Source organism: Micromys minutus (assembly GCF_963924665.1).
Source record: "Micromys minutus genome assembly, chromosome: X".
Classification (NCBI taxonomy): Eukaryota; Metazoa; Chordata; class Mammalia; order Rodentia; family Muridae; genus Micromys; species Micromys minutus.
This window is the reverse complement of record NC_137970.1, coordinates 19,518,133-19,543,311: the sequence shown is the minus strand read 5'-3', so window position 1 is coordinate 19,543,311 and position 25,179 is coordinate 19,518,133. Positions and strand designations below refer to the sequence as shown.

At 43.4% G+C, this 25,179-nt stretch overlaps 1 protein-coding gene across 7 annotated transcripts in view; it reads right to left on the bottom strand.

Annotated features, from left to right (window-relative positions):
- IQSEC2 (IQ motif and Sec7 domain ArfGEF 2) overlaps positions 1–25,179 on the bottom strand; it is an 80,821-nt gene that overhangs the window by 30,111 nt on the left and 25,531 nt on the right. The window contains exons 1-3 of one of the 7 annotated variants that reach the window (XM_080909513.1): positions 17,035–17,143; positions 15,105–15,200; positions 558–1,275 (exon numbers count right to left, since the gene is read on the bottom strand). The exons of 3 other annotated variants lie outside the window; for them this stretch is intronic. In XM_080909513.1, the coding sequence (XP_080765639.1) occupies positions 1,176–1,275; positions 15,105–15,200; positions 17,035–17,060 (222 nt within the window). In that variant the 5' untranslated portion in view covers positions 17,061–17,143 and the 3' untranslated portion in view covers positions 558–1,175. Of the gene's footprint in view, positions 1–557; positions 1,276–15,104; positions 15,201–17,034; positions 17,144–25,179 lie in introns of those variants that run through there. 3 more of the 7 variants (XM_080909511.1, XM_080909514.1, XM_080909512.1) reach the window with 3 other exon arrangements.

Genomic DNA, 25,179 nt, shown 5'->3' with positions numbered 1-25,179 from the left:
ATCACAAAATATTTAAATCATACCACCAACGTTTTTTTAAGTGGTAGAATTAAGAAATTTAAAGTCATAGGATTGGGGTATCCAAGTATCATAACACCGTACAAAGAGAAATCAAAGAACTGCATGAAATACGTCCCACAATCATAGTATCATCAAAGTTCATAATTACAGCTTTTTAAAATTGTAGTGTCTCAGATCCTGAACATCAGAGCTGGAAGAATTCTGGTGACCCTGGTCAAACCACCCTCCCAATTTTCCAGATGAGTAAACTATGTATTGCAAAAGTCAAGGGCCATATCCAGGATTAGTCAGTTAAAAAAATGCCCCAGGCTAGTGCACTAAAGAAGGCAGTAGGTACGCTCCTGCTGGGAGACATTCACACATTTATTTTTTGAATGACTTTTAGGCGTTGACAAGCCACAAATCAAACCCTTCTCTGTCTTTCTGCCCTTTACCAGCTCTGGATAGGAAAGAAGGCAAAGTTCTGGTGGGGATGGAGACAGGGAGATGGGGTAGGGTGGAACATACATCAGACAGAGAGAAGAGATCAGCTTTTATTGATGGAAATTTCTTTATACATAGCAACACACATGCTGAAAGGCCTTTTCCTCCTAATCATGTTTACAGAGCGCTATGGGAGTGATGGGGTTGGGGAGAGGGGATGAAGTGAGGCCTTCAAGCAGTGGAGAAAATGGCAGCTATGGCCACAGCAAAGGAATGAGTGACGGGGAACTAGGCAGGCTGGGTTCCTGCTCCCGTCTGGTCCTCTGAGCCCTAGGCACCCTGCATCTCTGTTTGTGCTCACAGAGAACAGAGGTAGGTCCTTGGGGTGTCATTTGGAGACCTCTCCAGTAGTAACAAGCTCCAGGGTGCCTGGGAAGTGGGTGTGTGGGTTCAAGAGGGTCCAGGTTGCAAGCTCCAAGCTCCAAGCACTGCTTCTCCCACTTATTAGTAAAATCTAGGACTCCAGCTCTTTAATTCAGGGGCCAGAGCCTAGGGGAGACAGCAGGGGCGGGGAAGAATTCCAAGAAGGAGGTTGGGGAAGAAAGAGCATGATGCTTGCCCATCTGGTTCCTGAAGCAGGGGACAGGGTCCCATGAGGGATCCACAGAGGCAGGGGTGGGGGATGGTTAAGGCTTTTGCTTCTGCATAGAAAATGGCCCTTGTCCTCTCAGTTACCGAGAGGAGGGACTACTGCATTCGGAGGCCGGACAGCAGAACTGGTGATCGTCTTCCTCTTCCTCTTCCTCAGTTTCCTCCTCCTCCTCCTCTTCCCTGGGGCCAGGAAGGGCAGGGTAGAGGCCACAGGCAGGGGTGACAGAGAGAGGCAGAGACATTAGTTTGCAGAGAAGGGGAGATACATAAAAGGGCCAGAACTGGGAGATTGGGCTGGGATGGGGGTCCAAACGGGGTAGCCAGTATGACACATTATCCAAGGCCACATCCAACTCAAGTCTTCAAGGAAAAAATAGCCCTCCCCAACCCAGCCTTAATCTTAGGGTCATCTTCCCAATATAGAAACACAATTTCTGACTCTGACAGTTGCTATTATTTCCTATAAGTAATAGCAACTTGTTTTATGCTAGAACTTAGTATACCTTATCTCATCTAATCCCTGCAACAACTTTGCAAAAGCATCGTTTTAGAAATGATGCTTAACCTCAGAGATGTTAGACAGGTTGGGCATAAAATACAGTCAGAATTTGAATCTACAGTTCTGAGAGCTTCAGGCCTCACACTCCACCCTTCCAGGTTTTGTGTTAGAAATCCACTCTGTCCTAATAGGGCAGAGATTTGTATTAAGACTCAAGGTCAGTAAATACAAGAAAATGCTTAGAAATAAAGCATGAAAAGTGCACAGCTTTAGAAGTAAAAAGACCTAAGTTCATGGGTTAGGGATGTAGCCAAATATAGAGCCTAGCATATACAAGGCCCTAAGCTACACTCCAAGAACCACAAAAAAAAAAAAAAAAGAAAAAGAAAAAGAAAAAAGAAAGAAAGAAAGAAAGAAAGGAAGGAAGGAAGAAAGAAAGAAAAGGAGAGGACAGGAAAGAAAAGAAAGGAGGATCTGGGCCCACGCCCAGGCTTTACAATTGTTTCCATATTATATGGCCTTGGGCATTGTATTGCCCCTCTCAGGAGCTATAAGCTCATCTGTAAAATGGGACTTATGGTTCCTACTCCCAGGACTCTTGTAAGGCCTAGGGCATATATCGGATCCCTAGCAAACAATCACAATGAAAATAAGAACAATGGGGTTTTATTAATTGTTTCTAAATCTCATTTCTAAGAGGCCAAACTTCCCATGAGACCCACTGGGGTACAGTCACAGTATCATGGAGTATATGGATAGACAGTAAGGGCTGGGAGGGGATCAGATGCCTCCTAAGTAAAAAGGTGGGTCATCTGGGGACAACCAAGGAAATGGCAACATCCCATTCCTAGACTCAGTTCAGAAAATGTAAGAAGTATGGAATCCAGCAAAGAAAAGGAACAGGAAGAGATGAGGAGGGAAGATGGACAAGCGGGGAAGGCACTGTGGCTCACCTGGCAGACAAGCACACACATAAACATACTTACACACCTGCACACACCCTTTTACAATTTGGAGATCCCTCTGACACACTGTTCTATACACTGAATCAGCAAAATCACATAAACCAGGTCTTAGAGCCCTGAGCCTTGGTTCCTCATCTCTACAAGGTGATAAAAATGCTGTAATTCTTAATGTTGTCATGAGAAAGAAGAATGACAGTCTAGTCTCACTGTGTATTTCCCTATTACCAAGGACAGGCTTCTGCTTTTTCTCCCTTGGACAAAAACTTTTAAGCCTCCTTAAAAGTTCACTCTAAGCACCAATCTCTTCTGCTTGCATACTAATCTTAGCTCTTCATTGTCTGCTGGATAATAAAGTTAAGACTCCAAGTTGCCATTGAAGGCTTCCTCACATATGGTCTCACCTGGCTTTTCTGGACAGACTGACTCAAACAGGCCTGACTTTCAATACCAGCTCCACCACCTACCACCTTGGTAGGTTAGGATCCATTTCTTAACCAGCCTGGGACTCCTTTTCCTTATCTGCCAAATGGGGAACTATCTATCCCACAGGGTATGGTAGAACTAAATGAATCCATGGATAGTTTGGTGCTTAACACATGGTAACATTATTGTGACCAGTGGTATCCAGGTTGTTATACTCACTCATGCTGAACTGACATCAAAGGAGCTCACTATTTCATCTGTATGCCCAGACTTTTCATTCCTCTGTGCCCTTGCTGATTCTATTCATGCACCTGATCAAATGCTGCTTCCCAAGAACCATCCTCCCTGACTCCCAGGCATAGGTTATTCTTTGCTTTAGCATTTATGTGCTTGGTCAGAGCTCTTTGTTGATTTCTTTGAACTTCTTTTTAAAATATTTTTTCTTTTTCTGTTTTTTTTTTAAAGATTTATTATATGTAAGTACACTGTAGCTGTCTTCAGACACACCAGAAGAGGGCATCAGATCTCATTACAGATGGTTGTGAGCCACCATGTGGTTTCTGGGAATTGAACTCAGGACCTCTGGAAGAGCAAGCAGTGACTACTCTTAACTGTTCCCTGAGCCATCTCTCTAGCCCTCTTTGAACTTCTTGAAACATTCCATTTACAAATCTCAATGCAGCTATATGTCCCCTACCACCATTACTTTCCCTCTCTGAGAGACCCCCTATACTATTTAAGGCCAGTTTCCACATGTGCTCTGGGGCCTATCCCTGCTCTCTCATCTACAACAACCATCCCTTTTGTCTCCCACATTCTCAACTGTTCCCTCTTTGTTGCCTCCCTTCCTGTCCTCATTTATAGAAGCTCAAGTCTTTCCCATCTGGGAATCAAAACTCTCTACCTGCCTCCACATCTCCCTCTGTCCCTCTTTCTTCTTCACAGTAAGCTTCTTGGGAAATGTGTCTACACTGGCCATCTCCATCTCAGTACCTCCTACGAGTTCTGCTACCCACTGCAATCTGCCTCTTGCAGTCATCACCGCATGGAAAATGATTTTTAGAAAGGTTGCCCAGGACTTCCTGGTGGTTGAAGCGATGTATTCACTTCTACCCTGGACTTAACTCCTCCAGGCCACAAGATTTAATACTCTTAAGAAGGCCACTTCCTTCCTTAGTGAGTCCTGTCACAGTTGGTTTTCCTGCTATTTCACTGGCCCAGCCCTCTACCTTTTCTTGGGCCCACTCTTCATGTGGGTACCTCTTCCCCAGTTCTTCCTTCATATCCTCTTTTATGTCGATTCCCTTTAGAGATGTGATTTCCATTTTGTAACTTGAGATATGGTTCTATCTAGCACAGATCTTTCTGCTGGGTCTAGGCCAGCTCCAATGGGCCTGAGCATCCAGAGCATCCAGAGCATCCAGCCCTCAGATGCCACAGGGACCTCTCCCACACCCTTATAATGTAAGACTTGCCTCTTGCATCTCTCACCTTAGTGAAACTACTGCCTTACACTTGGTCACCAGTGCCCAAAACACACCTTGGAGTTACCCGCCAGGCAGGTCCAACCTTTTGACATTTTGACATGATGACACCTCTACAGCTTATACTTAAAAGTTATGCAATCACATTACAAGAAAAAAATGCAAATGTTTTAGGTAAGTTTAACATTTTGTGTTAGACCAGATTCATAGCTACTATTAGTCAAATGTGACCTACAAATTGGAGATTGGACACACATGCTTTATTCTTCCTGCTCCCTGAGCAAGTCCGAGTGACTGACTGGAACTTGTTCATTCTACCTCCTAAATAGTTCTAACATTCTGTATATCATCAGCTGCTGACACCTTATCTTCTATGCCTTTTCCCCATCATTCACCCTTCCTCAAATCGTATCATCCTTCAGACTGTTCTTCACACACACTCTCTCTCTCTCTCTCTCTCTCTCTCTCTCTCTCTCTCTCTCTCTCTCTCTCTCTCTCTCTCTCTCTCTCTCTCACACACACACACACACACACACACACACACCCCGTCTGGAATATTGTCTAAATTTGTGTATGGCTTCGCTGCCTGACTTCCATCAAGCCTCTGATCAACAATTCATCATTAAAGAGTTAACTCCTTAAAAGGCACCAACATCCTCTACCCCTTCACCACACACAGCGTGTTGTTATTTGTCTTATCTACAGTAAGTTCCACCTGGATAGACATCTGTCCTGATCAGTGCTCCATTTTTCATGCCTAGAACAGTGCTTTAGTGATTATTCATGCAATAAGTGAATCCATTACTAAGCCTGAAGACTCCAATTTATTGTGAACTCCATCCTCAATCATGTCCACCTCCTCCTTCATCTTTCTTTACACCCCCAACTCTCAGACATCGGTACTTTCTTCTGCCAATCACTTCCCAGTCCATCTCTTCTCTAAGCTCACTGTTACTTTCTTAGTTTCTCTTCTCTTGGATGACTGCATTAGACTCTTCCCAAACTTCCCTTCCTTCTAAAATGTTAATTTATTAACAACACTTTCCTGAATTCAAGAATTGATCAAACCTCCTCAGATGTCTACCCCCTTGGGGAAAAAAAAAAAAAACCGCTATACTTCCCCAGACAACTACCTCAGCTCCACTAATCTTTTTATTTGCTCTCTCTTATCTCTAAACTCTGTGTAGACCCTCAGGGCATCCTGCATCTTCTATCTTTAGCCTCCATTTTTTGAGACAGGGTTACTCTATAGCCTTGATTTTCCTAGAACTCAGTTTGTAAGCCAGGCTGTCCTTGAACTCAGAGATCCACCTGCCTCTGCCTCCCTAGTGCTGGAATTAAAATTGTGCACCACCACCACCAAGCTATTTTTAGCTTGACGTCATAATGGATCTTGAGTAACTAGCTTAGATGTTACTTTCTTTAGAAAACTTTGTCTGACTCATAACTAAAAGATAATATTCCTCTCTCTACATCTCCCTGCTCTTTAATCCACAGGAAAATAAGTGTCCCTGGTGTTACTTGGGATCTCTAAAAACAAGGCCTATGATGAAAGTTAGTAATTAGGTATGAGACCAAGGACTTTGGATGGTGGGTGAGCATTAATCAACACAGATTCTTGTTTTTTGTACTAGTATCCTGGACTGATCTATTACCTGCTCTGTCATCCTGCCCCTCACCTTTGCTATCTATAATAGTTTATATCACTGAAAAGTTGAATTGAAGCTATCTTATTAACAACTTCAAAGGAGTTGGATTCCAAACTTTGAAGCTAAATTGCCTCTAAATGAATGCTGCCCACCAGAGTTATGAAATGCACTAACTACTTGATGCTACTTTTTCTATGAAAATCCCAAGTCAGACCTCACACTGGCTTCTACGTACACAATCCACCTTTTGTAGACAGGGCTTTCTGTATCTCTGGCTGAACTTTAACTCTCCATACAGTCAAAGCTGGCTTCCTGATCCTCCTGCCTCCACCTCCTAAGTGCTAAGATTACAGGCATGTGCTACTGTGCTACAATTCATTTATTATACAGACTAGTGATATGACAGTTCTAAAACACACATTTTATCAAATCATACTTTCATTTCAGATTCTTTCACGTTATAGTTTGTTACCAAACAATTTTGGCTCTCAACCTTTCTGAGGGGGATACAAATCCTTTTATGTATTCAATGAATGCCACAAACTGTCTTCCTCATAAAATTATGTGCATATAGTTATAGACATGTAGCATTTTGATCCAATTTCAGGAGGTTCGTGGGCCTCATGAAACTTATCTGGGAGCCATACACTCTACTCTCTTGCTTTATCTAAAAACATCCAGTTCTTTTGCATATGCTATTTCTTCTGCCTAGAATATTCTTCAGTACTTAACCCATCTGGCTAATTTTTACTTATTATTTAAGACCCAGAACTCAGGGTAAATTTATCTGTGCCAGCCCTAGACACAGGAATGGATCTCTTCCTTTGAGCTCCTGTTTTCCACTCTACATCTTGTTTTCTGTCACAGGCCTTCACAATCTTCCCCTAGATAACTGTGGATTCATGGAGGACTACAACCATTACCTTCCATAGGCAGTACTCTGTAAATGTCTGCTGAAATAAGTGCCAATGACCACACCTCTACTGAGTACCCATATTAGGTACTAAGTGATATGAATTCTGAATGCATTCATTTGAATGAGATCATCTACTTCTTAGTCACTTAAATCACTGATGCTGTTCACAGTATTGCATCCTTTCAACAGAGAAGACAGTAGATTAAGAGCTGTGTGAAGTTGTTCAAGTGACAGACTTTGGACTGAGATTGCCATGGATATCAAGGCAAACAGTGGCATACCGTATCCTACTGCTCTGGGCTGTGTGACTACAAAAGAGTATTATCAAAAGAAGAGGATCAAGAACTAGGACCAGAGCTCTGGAATTGGGTTCCATCTTTCAAGACACCTCTTATTCTAATTCCTACAGAAGTCCTCCCAAGGCCAGGCACCTGACACTCTCCTTCTGTTTCCTCCTCTTTCCCAAAATCTTGCCTGCTATGTTCAGGACCAGCCTTTGTTTCAGAACCGTTGTCACACATTTATAATGTTGTACACTTTGTTAGTAGGAAAACAAGATCTGAGTACTCTTTCCTAGTCTTTAGTTGGCGTCACCCTGCAGTTTCACATGTACCATCTCCAATCCTAAAACCAGCCCTGAGAGTAGGCATTAGCTTCATGACTAGATTGGGGAAAGAGAGGCCCAGAAGCTAAATGACTTGCCCCAAGCCACAGAAAGGTAAATGGAAAAGGTTGAACTTGAATAAACTGACTCAACTACTTTTTCCCCAATGAGGTCATCATGCTTGGAAGAGTTAAAAAAGACAAGGCCACACATCATAATGGAGAAAGATGAAAAAGAATGAATATATTTTTTCAACTTATTACAAATGTCACCTATAGGAAGCCTTTCCTAGGAGCTAGATGGAGTTACATGCCTCTGTTCTGGCAGCCAGCTTAGCATAATTCAGTCTCATTACAATGTACACTGTGGGTCTCTTCTTCCTGCTAGGCTAGAACTCCCTGAAAGTGGGACCAGATATACTCCATTCCAAAAGAGCAGCGCATGCACTTAACCACTGAATCATCTCTCCGGTCCCAAGAATATATAGTTTAAAGATAAAACTTATTTACATTGTTTTAAGCGTATAGACTAGGGGCTGGAGAGATGCTCAGTGGTTAAGAACACTGACTGTTCTTCCAGAGTTCCTCAGTTCAAATCCCAGAAACCACATGGTGGCTCACAACCATCTGTAATGGGATCAAATGTCCTCTTCTGGTGTGTCTGAAGACAGCTACAGTGTATTTATATATAATAAATAAATACATCTAAAACATTTTTAAAAGTGTATAGACTAACTAAAGGTAAAGGTTAGTTATAAATACTGTCTTTATTTAAGGCATACATTATATAACTTTTTAATTAAAAGGTGGTCAAAGGGTTGGAGAAGTTGTTTGGTGGTTAAGAGCACCGCCTGCTCTTCCAGAGGACTGGAGTTCTATTCCCAGAACCCATATCATTTATAACTCTAGTTCCAAGGCATCTGATGCCCTCTTTTGACCTCAGTGGGCACTAAACATGCAAGTGATGCTCAGATACACATGCAAATAAAACACCCATGCACATAAAATAAATTAATTAATAAAAAGTTAGAAGACTTGGTCAAGAGTTGCATTTGAGGCAGGAGGGATGGATTATGTATTAAGAGCATGCTGGGGACCAAAGTCTGACCTTTAGCACACATATCAGAAACTCATAACCTCCTAGATCTCCAGCTCCAGGGACATCCAATGTCTCTGGCCTCTAAAGACACCTGTAAGCATCTGGTCTACATAGTGAGCTCCAGGACAGCCAGAGCTATGTAGTAAGACCCTGTCTTGAAACAAAAGAAAACAAACAATAACAACAAAGACACCTGCACTCCAGGTATATACCATACACCAAAACGCACACACGCACACATGCACTTACACTTGCACAAATACACCCAAATAGCTAAAATTTAAATTAGTAGATTTTTAAAGGAGTGATGTTCTACAAGGTATTTAATAAGGAGTTTCACAGTAGATCTCGTGTTTGAAATTTGAACTGGATGTTTTGGGAAAGGTTTCTGTCTGGCTATCTAGGCCTTCTGTCACTAAGTCCTCAGAAAAATCTTTCTCCAAGACATGGTTTTCAGTTTGGAAGAATGTGCATGCTCATGATTCCCATGCTCATGAGATCCACTATCACAAGCCTGTTATGTTATCACTCAGGAGGCGGAAGCAGGAGAATCAAGAGTTTCAGACCAGCTGGTGCTAACAGCCAGACACTATCTCATAAATCCAAAAAGAAAAAGAGAAATTCTCCTGGAAACCAATAAAGTGGCCCCATTAAAAATAAAACAAACAAAAACCCTGTATTAATATCTAAGAGGCTCTGTTTTTTTTTAACTATCCTTCTGATCTTTTAAATTTTTATACCTAAAAACAATTTGTTATGGTTTAATCTCAGTTTGTTAACCAGTGATAAGGTTAATATACTTATTAGGCAATTATCAATTGTACTTTTGAATCATCAAATCAAATCAAATCAGAATTTCAACATTTTATTTTACTTTATTTGAGACAGGATCTCATTCTATAGTACAGGCTGCCCCGGTACACACTATTAGCACAGGCTGGTCTTGAACATACAGTTTCTTTTGTCTCAGCCTCCTGAATGGTAGGGATTACAGTTGAAAGCTACCATGCCCAACCTAATTCTCTATTTTCAATAGATTGGGATTGGGTATCTTTTTCTTACTGACTTCCAGGAGACTATATAGATTTAGACAGGGATAGCAACATCTTACCTGACATCTGTGTAGTAAAGATATATTCTAGTGCTTTGTTATTTGTCTTAACTTGTATACATTATCTTTCTCCACATAAAAGAAGTTTTACATGTTAATTCAGAAAAATATTACTCTATTTTATGGCTCCTATTTTGGTTTTTGTTGTTTTGGTTTTTTGAGAATGGATCTGGGATCTCACTATGTTGCTAGTCTTGAACTCTGACCTCCTGAGTAACTGGGAATGCTGGCATGAACCATCACAGTTGGCTTGACTAATATCAACTTTTATTTTCATTGTTGTTGCTGTTGTTTTTTCAAGGCAGGGTCTCACTATGTAGCTTTGGTTGTCCTAGATGCTCACTCTGTAGTCTAGCTTTGAACTGACAGATCCATCTGCCTCTGCCCCTGCCTCTGCCTCTCTGCCTCTCCCTCTGCCTCTCTGTCTCTGCCTCTGTCTCTCTGCCTCTGACTTTCTCTCTCTGCCTCTCTCTCTCTGCCTCTGCCTCTCTCTCTCTGCCTCTGCCTCTGCCTCTCTCTCTCTGCCTCTCTGCCTCTCTCTCTCTGCCTCTGCCTCTCTGCCTCTGCCTCTCTCTCCCTGCCTCTGCTTCTCTCTCTCTGCCTCTGCCTCTCTACCTCTGCCTCTGCCTCTGCCTCTCCCTCTCTGCCTCTGCCTCTGCCTCTCTGCCTTTGCCTCTCTGCCTGTCTGCCTCTGCATCTTGAGCACTGGGATTAAAGGCATACATACTTTTAATCCTCAGGGTCTTAAAGCCTCACATTGCAAGGCTATCTGAATATTATAATTAAAACATTCCAGATTTCTTTCTTGTAATTATACAACCATATCTTCATATGTGTCAGTGATCTGAAATGTCTTCTTTATCCCAAACGAATTTCCCAATTTCAATATATGGGCTTACATCTAAACTCCCCACTTCATTCCACTTATATATTCCTTTATTTCTGGAAGGATATAATATTTGTAATTATTGCAGTCTATTTTATTATTTTATGTGTACTGTGTTGGGATTCTGTAAACCCCACCGTACAGTTAGTTACCTGGCAAGAGCCAGGTATGCTCCACCCCACAGTTACCTGGCACTATAGAAGTGACTGCTTGCTCCTTCCTCGATCTCTTGCTCTCCTCTCTTGTCCTCTCCTCTTGCTCTTACCTCTCTTCTCCTTATTCCTTCTTCTCCCCATTCCCTTCCCCCTCTCTCCACATGCTCATGGCCGGCCTCTGCTTCTCTACTCCTCTCTCTTCTCTCTCTCTGCCCCTACTATCCTCTTAACTCTCCTCCCCATGTCCTGAATAAACTCTATTCTATACTACAGTGTGACTGGCCCCTCAGGGAGAAAGGATGCCCAACAAGGGTCCGCCAGAGGCATCCCTCTTGCACCCACACCTCACCACACCTCCAGAGAACATACCCCCTACTCTCTTTATCTTTTTCCTGATATTGGTGCCAAAACCCGGGACATATCTTTTATTTATCTTTTTACAAACATATTTTATAAACATATTGCACATCACATGTATGCCTTGTGCCCACAGAGGTCAGAGGAGGGTATCAGATCCCCTAGAACTAGAGTTATGAATGGTTGTGAGTCACCATACGGGTGCTAGGAATTGAACCCAGGCCCTCTGTGAAAGCAAACAGTGCCCTTAACTGTTGAGTCACCTTTCCAGTCCATTAATGTACACTTCTATGGTAAGGCTTGGGTCCATCTAATAGGTAAATAGCCTACATTATTCTTCTTTTGCAAAAATTTCTTAATTATATACTTTTTCAAAGGAACTTCAAAGAACAATTGCTCAGCACCATAGAAAATATCATTGAAAATTTTATGTCAATTTCATTGAAAATTTTGATCAGATTGGGGGAAAATATCCTGTTCACCATATTGAAAACTTTCTCATCTTCAAATAGAAGATAGTCCTTGATGTAGTCAAGTCTTACAGCCTTCAATAAAAATTTACAGCCCTTTATAAAAAATATTTTCTGTTTCATATACATTTTTAGGGAGTTTGCAAATTGTTTTTACTACTATAAATAGCATCTTATATTTTTTTCTTTTAATTTTTTTTCAAGATGGGATTTCTCTGTATAACAGTCCTGGCTGTCCTGGAACGAGCTCTGAAGATCAGGGTGGCAACAAACTCACAGAGGTCTACCTGCCTCTGCTGGGTTTAAAGTGTTGGGATTAAAGATGTGAACTGCCATTGCCCAAAAAAGTATCTTTTTCTATTCTGTCATTTAGTTAGATGCTACTGGTATTCAGAGACCCTAATGTTTTGGGTACATACTTGCACTGTATGAACCTATCTCACGGGAATTTCTTAGTTATTGAAGAAACCTTTCATTTTATTCTCTTTGATTAGACAATCACATCATCTTCAGACAATGTTAATATGATTCATCCTAATATTTACACTACTCATATTTTAGATTGTTTATAATTGTAATGAAACGTATACATGTATGAAATCATATAACAACTTCAATAAAAGTCATTTTTAAAATCCCAGTTTAAATTTTTGAAAAATTATTAAGTAATAGTGATAACAATCATTTTTATTTTGTTCTCAAACTTAATGGAAAGGTATTAAGTGCTTTTCATTGATACATTCGATTGTCTCTGATTTCTGATGAAAACAAACCTTTACCAATTTAAGGAAAATTTCACTAATTCCTAGCTTAGCATACTAGCTATCTTTTGCTATATAACAAGCTATTATGGCTGGAGAGATGGCTCAGTGGTTAAGAGCGCTGACTGCTCTTCCAGAGGTCCTGAGTTCAAATCCCTGCATTGGTGGCTCACAACCATCTGTAATGGGATCTGATGCCTTCTTCTGGTGTGTCTGAAGACAGCTACAGTGTACTTATATATAATAAATCTTTAAAAATAAAAAAACAAGCAAGAGAATTGTAGCAAGAGAATATATTGTAAATGTATCAGAACATTTTCTAGCATTCATGAAATGATCTTTCCAATAAAAGAGAAACACTGTGATAAATTACAAGAGCAGAGTTCCTAACATTTATCATTATCATTTTAATGTATATGGGTGTTTTACTTGTTGTATGTCTGTGCACCAAATGCATGCCTGGTGCCTACAGATGGCAGAAGAAGGCATCCCCTGGAAATGAGATTACAGAAGTTTGTGAGTTGCCTTGTAGTACAGGAAATATAACCCAGGTTCTCTGGAAGAGCACCCAATACTCTTAACCACTGGGTCATTTTTCCCACCCCCAGGGTTCTTAATGTTGACAATCCCTGCACCCCTAGGAAGCCTTTATTTGTTAAGATATTCTGTCTGTCTGTGTGTCTATGTTTCTCTCTGTCAGTCTGATGTAGAATAGGTTTGGTTCAAACTAGCCAAATCTGACCTAGAGTCCTTTATCTTCCAATCTCTACCCTCTATTCCAAGTACTGGAATTACAAACCTATGCCACCAAACCAAGAAAAATACACTTTTAACACTCTAATGGATTCTATTTAATATTATATTAAAATATTTGTTAGATCAGGTAAGGAGCACATGTCTGAAGTCCCAGACATAACTCAGTCTAACATGCACAGATCCCTTGCATCTAATTCCCAGTTCTAATAGATAACAAACAGACAAATAATTCCTCAGTGATATAATCTTTTTGTTTTGTATTTGTTTTGTTTTTGAGAGCAGGGGGGTTAAAAACCCAGAGCTTTGTGTTCTTCCATTTAGCTCTATCTCCATCCCTGTTCTGCTTTGTTTTTGAGAAAGGGTCTCTCTCTATTCCTCAGGCTGACTTCAAACACCTACCCTGATGCAGAATTCTTGTCTTGGCCTCTTGAGTGGCCTGGGGACTGCAGGTGTGTTGCTGATCAGCCAGATACCTCCCTAGCCTTACAGCATGAACTGGGAAGATGGTTGTCTTTTACTAAAACCAACCTTGCAAGATTTGCTAGGACTTTCAGAACCTCCAGAAACACAACTGGACATGGTATTATTTCTCAAGAGGAAAAAATGGTCAGTTTTTTTTTTTTTCAGTGTATTCCCTACTTTTCCATCCCAATCAGTTTTTTTGTCCTTTTGTAAGTAATTGCAGTAATTTACATGTTCCTAGAAAATCACCCAATTAAATTGCATTTTTGTGTTTCTTGGTATAAACACACACACACACACACACACACACACACACAGAGAGAGAGAGAGAGAGAGAGAGAGAAAGCATTTCTTATAACTTTAAAAATTTCTCCTCAAAATCTATAATAAATCCTCTTTTTAAAAAATCTTATGTCACAAGTTTTGCCTTTTCCACAGTCACATCTGCCAGAGAATCAAAACTTCTGTTTTTTATTTCACTGATTTCTGGCTTCATCTACAAAAATTAGTGTATTCTGTTTTCCTTTTGTTATTCTTTGTCTAGCTTCTTAAGGAGAATAATTAGTCCTGTCTTGTTCTCTAATAACAGTACCAGAAGAGCTGGAACTATAGTATTATAGTATTGTTATAGAGTATTTGCCTAGCACTTGTGAGGCCCTAAGATCTGTTCCATGCACCACACAAAATAAAGTACTGGAGACTATAGGTTTTCTTCTAGAGCCTCTAAGGACATACCTCATGGGCTGTGAGATAAAATGGTCTCACAAATTAATTTATTCTAAATAGTCTATAGTTCCATTCTTACTTCCTTTTAAATGCAAGGTGTTTTGTTATGTTCATTTATCTCATTGTGTAGTCCCAGCTAGCCTTGAACTCACTAAGTAGATCAGACTGGCTTTGACCTCAAGAGATCTGCCTGCCTCTGTCTCCAGAGTATTGGGAACAAGGTGTAAGGACACCACACTGCTAGACCTTCCTTTTTGATATCACTGTTAATACTTCCTCTTCTTCCTCTTGATGAATTCTAATCAGAAATACAAAATAAGATTCCTGATTAATTTGAAAATAATGTAGGCAGATTCTTCTCTCTGCCTAAAAATCCTTCCACAGTCCCCAAATGACAGTCTCCTATTCATACTTCAGAACATCCTTTAGATGCCACATATTCCAAGACCAACCACTCCCAGCTATGGAGGCAGGCCTCTAAGGGTGGATTTCTTAAAAAAGAAATAATAAAGTACAAATAAATTCTGAAGGTCCTCTTTAGTCTCCATAAACACATTCAGAAAACCACTCCACAGTCACACGGGGGACTAAGGGACATGGGGGAGGGGTTGGGAGGTGTCTGGCAATGATGGTGCATATTGGTTTGGAAGGAGGAAAGGACTGGGGGAGGATAGGTCTAGCTCTTACCTGCTCTCTGCCAGCCTGCCTGAGGGGGTAAGCTTCATGGAGTCAAGGACCTGAGTAGGACAGCAATACTGGTGTAGAGTATGAGACGCTGTGGACCTGAGAGACAGCAAGAGACAGGGAAAGAGAGACAGAGAAAGAGACAGGGAAGGAGGGGAGAGGCAGGGTGGGCAGTGGGGACAAGGAGGTAAGAGTGGGTGAGGGATGGGGAAAGGGAAGGCTCACAGGAGAGGCAGAGAAGAGGAAAGGGAGAAGGGATGGGAGGAAGGAAAGGAAGGAAGATATGGGAGAAGGGGAAGACAGGAAAGGAGGGTGAGGGAGAAGGGAAAAGGGAGGAAGAGGAAAGGAAGGAAAAGAGAAAAGGAATGAAGGAGGAGGAAAGGAAAGGAGGAAAGAAGAAAGGGGAGGAAAAAGGGAAGGAAGGAAGGAAGGAAGGAAGGAAAAAGAAAAAACCACAAAGTCAAGAAAGAGAGGACAGCACTCAACCACAAACAGAACACAATGACAACAGGGGGCAGTAGAGACGAGAGCCAGGCTTGGGCCTCCTGTGTTCCAGGTGACTCCGTGGGGACCTGGGTCACTGAGAGACGCTAGGACACCACAGCAGGGAAGGGGAAAAGGAGCCCTCCTCACACCAGACACCACAGGGGAAGGTAGGAAGGAAAGCAGAAGGGGGGTGAAAGAGAAGGAAAAGATGTGTGGGTGAATGTAAGGGTTCCCCTTAGAGAAAACCCCTCATATGAAGGGAGAGGAAGAGGGAAGAGGGGCCTGGGGTAGGTTAGGGTGGGGGTGGGGTACTGAAGGAGCAGAGGAAAAGACAGAGAGAAACCAAAAGAGACAGAAAAGGAGAAAGAAGAAGAGGGAGACAGAGAAAGGGCTAGACAAAAGACACAGAGAGAAGACAGGGAGAGCAGAGAATATCAGAGCAGAGGGGGCTGAGGGCAGAGAAGACTGACAGGATCTCAGTGGTCTTGGTGACAGGATAGGACTCAGAGCTAGAGATGGAAGGGCAGGCAAGGTAGAGGACAGGGAGGTTCCAAGGAAGAATCTATTGCTTCCAAGGCCACTACTGTCCCCCACACATCCCAAGGCTGGGCCCACACTCCACCCCTCTGCTGCACCCCACCCCCACCCCTAGTGCACAGTCTAAAGGCCCCTCTGGCACTTGCTGGATGTGATTAAAGTCCAGAAAATGGAAAGAGGGAAGAGGAGGGATAGTATATAGGGGGGCTAATGCCTTCTCCCTGCCCTATCCAACGCAGGTGGCCACAGCCAGGATAAGCTGAAAGTGGAACCTTCACCTCCAGGTCAGCCAGCCCCTGTCTCCATAAGCCCCTAAAGGTAGATGGTCAGTATTGGCCATTCAAGAATCCAAGCAAAAGTCAGAAATGGGGCTGGAGTTCAGGCCAGCTGCCCACTCTCTAATTCGTTACAGGTCAGAAAATACCCAATTTTGTAAAAAACTTTGAACATGAGAATTCAGATCTGAAACTCCAAGTAGCTATTGTCATCAGACTGGCTGCTTCTCTTGTACCCTCTATGTGCCATTTACTACTGGTCCCGGATTCAATGTATCACTGCATCTGAGCCGGTGGTACCCTCAGGCTGCTAGAAAGCTGGCATCAGAATGTCAGTGGCTGGAGCATGCAGACTGCCAGTGTGCCAGGATAATGCCAGGGCAGTCACGAAGGTCACCTCTCATAGACCACGGACTGTGCTGCTTTGGGCTCCTAGGTTTTTAGTGAGTTGGCTTTCAGATGCCCACCAACTCACCCACTTAAGTCAGTTCCCTCTCCCAAACCAAAGGCCTTCAAGAGTACAAAAAAGGAGCTAGAAACCAGGAAGCTAGAAGGCAGCTGAATCAGCAGCCCAGGCAGTGGGTCTAGGTCTGAGCAGGAAGAAGGGGATCAGGCTATGTGGCCCAGGTTCCTACCTGTTGCTCCTCCACGGGGATTCCATGAGTCTGGGCTTGTCCCAGGGGCAGTCCCCCTTCCTCCCCCCCCTGCCAGTGCTACCCGGTCACTATTCCCACCCCTTCTTTTTCAGCCCTTCCCTAGAAGGAGGAGCCAAGGAGGAGGGGCCAGGCTAGCTGGGCTGCAGGCCAGGCTGCAATTGGAAACTTTGCTCCTTCCTTGCTCTCCAAGGGCTGGGAATTCCTAACAAGAGGAAGCAGTTTAAAGAGCTCTCTTATTCCTCACAGCCAAACCTGGGGCTGTCCTCCCCATCATGTGCATCTCCTCTGCAATCTTCACAAACAGTCGTCGCATGCTGAAAAGTTTGTGTCACAAGGCCTATTTGAATACCCTCTATAGACAACTGAGATACAAAAGCTTAGTAGTAGTAGGACTAGTAGTAGTGGTGGTGGTGGTAGTATCAGAACCCCAAGATTAGGGCTTAAATTGGCTATTCCTATTCCAAATTCTGAAATCTGCACCCTCAGCCTTATTACCATTTTGTACTTACAGAAATCTCTTAGCAGAAGCTTTTTACAAGCATCCTCATCTCAGCACATTTACAGAGCTATATAGACTATCCTAGAACAATCTACATCAAGTAAAATCCAAATCAGTTTCTGGTATGAGGGCGTGGCCAGGAACACTACTCTTTGTGACTATAGTAAGCTCTCATTCGCTTCTCTGTTGTTTTCTACACTGGCAAAAAAACCAAACAACTGAGAAGCGTACTCACTCCATTTACATCCAAGAGGCTGTCTGTCCAGGAAGACTGTCCATCCGGATTCTATAGGTGCAATAACCAAAGCCTGAACAGTAGCAAAAGAATCTCAGCAATGTTGATCTATCAGGGCACTCTGTCTACCCACATGGCAGTCTCTACTGTCTATATGGGTAGCATCAGAGAAAACAGAATTTTGAGGGTTTGAAGGATGGGAACATTCCTTTAAAAAAGGAACCTGGGTCCAACTCTGAGCATTCCAGCCTTTCATGGCCCCAGAGCCCAGGTTCCTGGCTGTTCTGAGCAGAAGGCTCCTGGGAAGGGCCAGGGTGGTCAGTAATCCAGAAGAAATAGGAGATGACAGGCCACAGGCCAGCCTTCCTGTCTCCCTACCAGGACAACTGGCTCATCTGAAGAAAGCCAAAGCAGCTAGGAAGAGAGAGGCACTACAAGCCTGGCATCTGTGGGAACTCTTCAGTCTCCTCTATTTTATACATCCGGAGGTTTGGTTGGGTTTGTTTAAAAAAATCTTGCTCTGTAGCCCAGGATTGCCTCAAATTCCTATTTCTTCTGCTTTAGCTTATCAAGTCCTGAGACTACAAGTGTGTGCCATCCTACCATGCTCTAGCGCTGCTTTTTACATTCATCAATTTTTGCAATGGGGGGGGGGGTCTTGCTACATAGCCTTGCGCTGGCCTGCTACTTGTTATGTAACCCAGACTGACCTCAGATCACAGCAATCCTCCTGTTTCAGTTTGCTGAGTGCTGGAATTATAGGAATGTGCCACCGTACCTGGCTTACCTCATAAGTTCTTGTCAAAATTCCATAAGCTCAAGTATGCCCATGATTATGGAAGAGTCTTGTTTGAGCAAGAGTGTCTGACCCTTCTCTAGTGGACAGAGGGGGACTTTTGAGAAGCCCATCTGCTTCAGGGATGGGGAAGAATTCTAGGAAAATATCTGTTAATGAACTGCCTTTGTGTGATTCAGGCATATCTAAGCACATTACATAAACTTATATAATGAACCACAGGGAACTGAATGAATTCAGAGTGAGGAGTTTCTTTCCAGCCACAGGGTACTAGTGAGTCCTTCATCTGGCAGATACTGTGGACTTGGCACACTGCTGGACTCGAAAGGTAGATAATGTCCTGTCTTCAGGAAGCTTATGTCTGGGAGGAGACAGACATTATGTTCACATGGAGACAGGAAGGAGAAAGAATTCAGTGCAGAAGAAAAGACCTGGGGTGCTACTTCTAGGAACTTCAAGAAGGCCAATGTGGCTGAGGGGGTGCTGCAGAGACACACATGAGGCTGGCTGGAGGTGCAGGCGTGGTTAACATTGCAAATCTTTGGAGGACAGGATAGGCTTTCCTTACTCATACCAGGGCTAGTTTAGAAGTGTGTGGTTTGTTGGTAGGCATGGAAGGGAGTACCTGTAAAGCCCCTGGAGTTGTATGGAAAGTATTCTCGGAGAAATATAGTCTCTAGATCTCATCAGATACTAAGATGGATGTGTGATTCCAAAGGGTAAGGAAGCTCTGAGCATGGTTCCATGCTTTAAATACCAGTTAATGAGAGCTAGTAGCAGGTATCATAGATCCGTAGTTAACCTAGCTCCCCTCCTCCCTTCTCCCACCTTCAGCTCATCTTGATCTTCCTCCATTTTTTTTTTTTTTTTTTTTTTTTTTTGAGCTCAGGTTTTGCCTTGGAGCCCAGACTGGCCTTACACTTGAGCTCCTCCTGCCTGCATCTTATCAGTATCTTCTCCTAACTTGCACCTCACCAGACAGAATGACTGCTAATTCCCAGGTATACGAAGCTGCTCCGGGCCACGCCTTAACTTGTACTCTTCCTCTGGGCCCCAAGAGCCACCTCCCCACCTGAATAGTCTTCAAGAGTCGGCTAGAAGCCATGTCTTCTGGAAACCTGCCCTGATCCCACATAGGCAGGGTGGATCACCTCCCTAGTGCCCTTCCACCCCTTTCATACTGTTCACTGTTTCATCTACTTAATTTGGAAATCTGTAAGAACAGGTGTCTCACTGATCCCAATGTCCCCAGCACCTGGCACAGGCGCAGATGGTCACAAATGTTAATGGCAGAGCACAGCTGCAAGATGGGCCAGTGGACACTAGAGGGCACTGAAGCCACTACAATACAGTGAGGATGACATACAGACCCACCCAGGAGGCAGCCTGGCCCAGTACACATTTCCAGGAGCCCTGTAGCTCCCTAACAGTGGGTACAACTGGCTAGGACCCCTGTTCCAGCCTCCTAATGTACACGCTTCTAATTTCCAGATATTTCTCTTAACAATCCACTCCCACTGCAGACAAAGCTTTAGTCTCTTACAAATCCAGGTACCAACCACTCCTCCCCCACTTCCAGCCTCTAATACCGTCTATTTCATCTCACAGCACTTCATCCTCCCTTAGATCACTTCTCCTCATCCTCCAAGTCTCAGTTTGGACATCAGCTTGGGAATCTTCTAAGACTGGGTTAGGCATACTTCCTTGATGCTTCCACACATCACACTCCTCTTATAATTGTGGATCATGTTCTGTTTCCTATCCAGCCAGTGGAATCCAGCACAGGGCCCATCACTTTACTGTAACCATCTTATTTGCCACATCGAATCAACTGGTATTAGTAGGTATTCAATAAATCATTATTGAATGAAGGACAAAATTCATGAATGGATACAGTGATGCTTTGGCAAGTCACTTCACCTTCTCTAGATATATGTTTCCCCACCCTTAAATCACCCCTACTTGGAAGGATGGTTATGAAGACTAAAGATAATGTGTGTCAAGTAGTCTGTAACACTAACTGAAATTCAATGGATATTTTCAGAGCCAAAGCAATAATTAATATTTGGAACAATAAAAATGAAGGAAGAGGAGCTGAAAGAGATTCTGCCAGAGCCTGGGATAATCTCTGTTATTTAGACTTAACAGTAATAATAGAGGGATAATATTTATTAAAAATCAGCACCTCTTGCTGGACCAGAACAAGCAGGCCCCAGGTGAGGTAGTAAGAAGACTCTAGTTTCAGCCAGAGGATGCTAGGTTAGGGCCAAGTCCAGAGCTATGGCCATTGCCCTCACATCTGGAGACCAGTCATTACTAGTACAGCTTGTTCCTAACTCTATACTAATAGGTAAAAACTTGTCTAAGGGGTCATTAATTCCCTCTGTAATTAATGTAAAAACTTTAGGGTTTGTATTAATGGAAAAGTAAGCTCAAGCGTCACGCTGGTAATATTGATAATGTGTGTCTGTAATTATATACTACAAAATAGCTATAAATTTAGTCACTGAACAAACAAAACAGAAAAAAAAATCTCTAAAGTGACCATGAATTTGGTAGCAGCTGTACCATCAGGAGCATTATACCAGTTGTTCTGAGGCTATGAAAACTGCCACAAACTGGTAGCAATGGCCATGTGCACTGTGCACTTGAAAGGTATTGTTGGGCATGGTGGTACATGCCCTTAATTCCAGCACTCAGTAATGCTCTCGGTGTGAGTTCAAGGCCAGCTGTGTCTACATAGAGAGTTCCAGGCTAGCCAGGGATACAGAGTGCGACTCCATCTCAAAAAAAAAAAAAAAAAAAAAAAAAAAAAAAGTTTAAAAGGTATTTTGACTTAAAATAAAGAAGCAGCATACCTCAGGAATAGAGTATATTCCTAGCATGCATTAGGTCCTGGGTTCAATATAAACATCATAAGAAAAAGTGAAGAATTTCTTTAGATATAATAGTGTGTTTTGATACAGGAACATGGAATTTGAAAGCAGAGAACAAAGGTCACCTAGAAATAAGTAAGGACCAAAAACTCGGTGAATGGGCAATTTTAACATCTGACCTCAAATTTGTGTTCATTTGCTTTTTGAGACAGAGTTTCTTTGTGTAGCCCTGGTTCCCCTGGATCTTACCCTGAGGGACCTGGCTATCCTGAAACTCAGAGGTCCTCCTGCCTCTACCACCCAAGTGCTGGGATTAAAAGCATGTGCCACAACACCCAACTCCTAACCTTGCTTTTGTGCACGTAAAAACCCTGCTCAGTGCAAAAGAAACACCAGGTTCTAAGTACTTTACCTCCCTACACTTGTCCATTTTCAAAAGAACAGAAATCCATCTTGCTGTCTTGTATTATCAGAGGCTGGACAGGATTTTTGCAGTTAGATGACAGGGACCTTAAGTCACATAGCTTCTAGGTTGTGACCATGCTAGGGTGCAAAGTAGCAGAGGAAGCCACAGAGGAGAGAGGGAGAGGGAGAGATGACAGGGGTCAAGCAAGCTATGCTATGGGGGGTAAAGACAAGACACAGATTGGCTCAAGAGATCCATAGAGTCAAAGACCAGTCTTGTTGCTTGACTTCTGGTCTTGATTTTGGTGGTAGAAAAGCATGGCTATAATTAATTTACTGTTCTTAACGTTGTGAGGTGTGGCCTCAGTATAACCCTTCCCTCCCCATGCTTGAGCTTGGTTAAGTTTCTGTTCCCTGCAACAAGACGTACACGAACTAAGACAAGAGAAATTTGGGAACCCAAGCTCAGGGCTGGGATAAGTGAAAACATCAGGAGAAGTGACTGCAATTATTATGGCATTTGTCTTTGTTAGCCCCAAAAACTCCCTCCCTCATTTCCTGACACTTGCTATCACAGCCACACACTACAGCCAGACCTTCACACCAAGAGACAGTCAGCGAAACACAGAGACAAATGCCGCAACCACCAGATCTGACTATATGCAAATACCCTGACATGCATGGCCTTGAGGCAGCATGCAAAGTTGCCCCTGCACTTTTCTCAGCAGCAATGACGCAGAGCCTCCCTGACATGCAGTAATACACACCCACACATATGAACACAGTGGTGCTGCCTGTAATGCTCAGGGCAAGAGTCGAAGCTTAACTGGGCTCTGCATAGCCTCCTTCCCCAGCTGCCAAGTGACTCATCCCTAGGGCTGCTAATTAAAGCCAGGACAGAGGGGACAGAGGCAAGGGGAGGGAAAGAGAGGGAAGGCAAGTTTATTTTGGTGCCAACCAGGCACTCAGCCAGCTTAGGGGTCACCCACTTCCGGGGGCTGGGCCAAGTGGAGGCAGGAGAACCGAGAGAGGAAGGGGAGAAGAGGAACCATTTGCCCTAACTCATCTCTCTGGAGCTCCCAGAAAAGGTTCCTCCTTTGGGAAAATCACCCGGCTCCCCTCAGTCCTTCCTTCTGTCTTGTTATCAGAAGCCAGATCAATCCCTCCCGACTCTTGTTCTTACATACTGGCCATCCACCTTTTCACATTCTAAAACTAACGTATCTTTGTCTGTAGCAACCCTAGACTAAGAGCTCCCTATGGGCAGAGGTCCCCCCAATTACCTCTTTCTGTGTCACCCCTACTCAAAAACAGATTGTCCAACCCAGGTCTGCTACTTAGGAAGTGTATGTTTTCCATGGTTCAGGAAAGCAATCAGGCTAACTTCACAACACTGTGGTAATTACAAATCTGATGATCTACTTTCCACCTTAATTTTTACCTCGGGGCAAATTAACTTAGCTTCCTAAGCCTTAGAATCTTGGTTTGTAAAATAACACGAATATATAGCTTTAAGAGTGTAGTGGAGACAAAATGAGACTACATAAAATACTCAGCCATCATTTGGTAGGGCTGCTGCTGCCGAAGATGAAAAATCGCACCTGCACCCCAGGCTAGGGGCAAAAGGAATGATACAGAGACAGGTTCTAAATCTAGACCCACCATAGGGTACCAGAAGGACCTCAGACAAATCCCAGGAGCTTACCCAATACAGTCTTATGTAAAGTGGGGAAATCACAATATGTCACTATAAATGTACCTGCCAAATATCATGTGGAGAGCCCAGCTCTTAGAAATAGCTCAATAAATTGCAACAGTGATTCCACATGGGGTGGGGGAGGTGAGGTCAGACCTTTGACATCCGGGAAGCCTAGGATGGAGGAAGCAGTCTGAGTGGATGGGGGCCAGGCTTCCCACACTCTACAGGATGGGAACTGCTTCCCCTCCCAGACAGAGAGCATGTTGCAGGCAGTAAGTGAAAAAGGCTGGAGGCACAGGAAGCAGTAGGAACAGAGAGTTGGGCAGGGTGGGTAGCCAGGCAGAGCTAAACAGGAAGCATATGGGAGGGAAGGCCTGGACATAGCTGGGTGGCTCTGGGGACTGGTTACAGTATCTCAGATATGTGAATGGGGGAAGCCAAGAAAGGACTGTAAGGTCTTAGTCATCCTAGGAGGTCAAAACAAGAAAGAATCTTCAAAATACCTAAACCAAATTTTCAGTGGGACAGATTAGGGACACTGAGGCCCAGAGTGGGAGGCCTCCTCTGGGAACAGAGCCAGCCATTGCTCCTCCTCCCACTTCTCCAGACACCAGTGGCTTCTGTTGCCATGGGGATGTCCCTGGCTCAGAGGGTGTCAGTGGCTCCCCTACCCCCTCCCTCCTTCCCTAGCAACAGGCCACCTTCTCTTGCTCTTACCATTGCATGCCTAGCAACCTCAGCCAGGTCCTCCAGGGCCATGAAGTTCTAGCCTGACCTCTTACAGCCATGATTGCCTCTGGGACATCTGGAACTCCCTCACCTTCTGCTGATGGGACCAATCTAGCCCCTCCTGCCTGCCTGCTTTTAAGTTCTACATTTGTCCACACTTTGCAGCATGACTTTATATCACACTCATTAGTTTAAGGGAGGCTGTGGTGCAGTTGGTTGAGCTGCTATTTGATGTTGAGCATAGGGTTACTTCAATTTCCCCCCAACTCAGTGAAGTCAGACCATTTTATAAAAGAGAAACAAAGGACCAGAGTGTTTATGTGATGGCAAAAAAAAAAAAAAAAAAAAAAAAGCTAGGAAGCAGGCTATGATGATAGCTTTGTGATATTTAGCTATGGCCACTCTTAATATGACTTTGGTTTATGTGCCTTTAGGTCTGACAAATTCTGTTGGATATACAGGAAACCCAGACATCCACCTTGGCCCCCTGCCTCACTGTCAGCTGCTCAGCTTTAATTACATTCTTGCACTGAGTTCTGAGGGGTCCTAGAGCCTGGGCCCCGACATGGGTAGTTTGCAGTCTACCTGCCATGCGCACTCCTTGCTATTCAGTTTTCACACTAGCTGAGGCCTACTTGTCTTCTTCCTGCATTTCCCCCCATCACCCAATTCTTCTCCACTCACAGATGCACCCACATATGTACACAATCATGAATGCAGGTGCGTACTGGATGAAGAAACTTGGGGTTTCCAAGAGACAAACAAATTTGCCCAGTCAAATAACGAGAAAGCAACAGAGCCCAAAATGGAGCCCTTAGCTGGGATCCAGTGTTTCTACCCATTTTCTGTGCCACAGGGCCAACTTTCCTTAGCTTCAGATGTGTA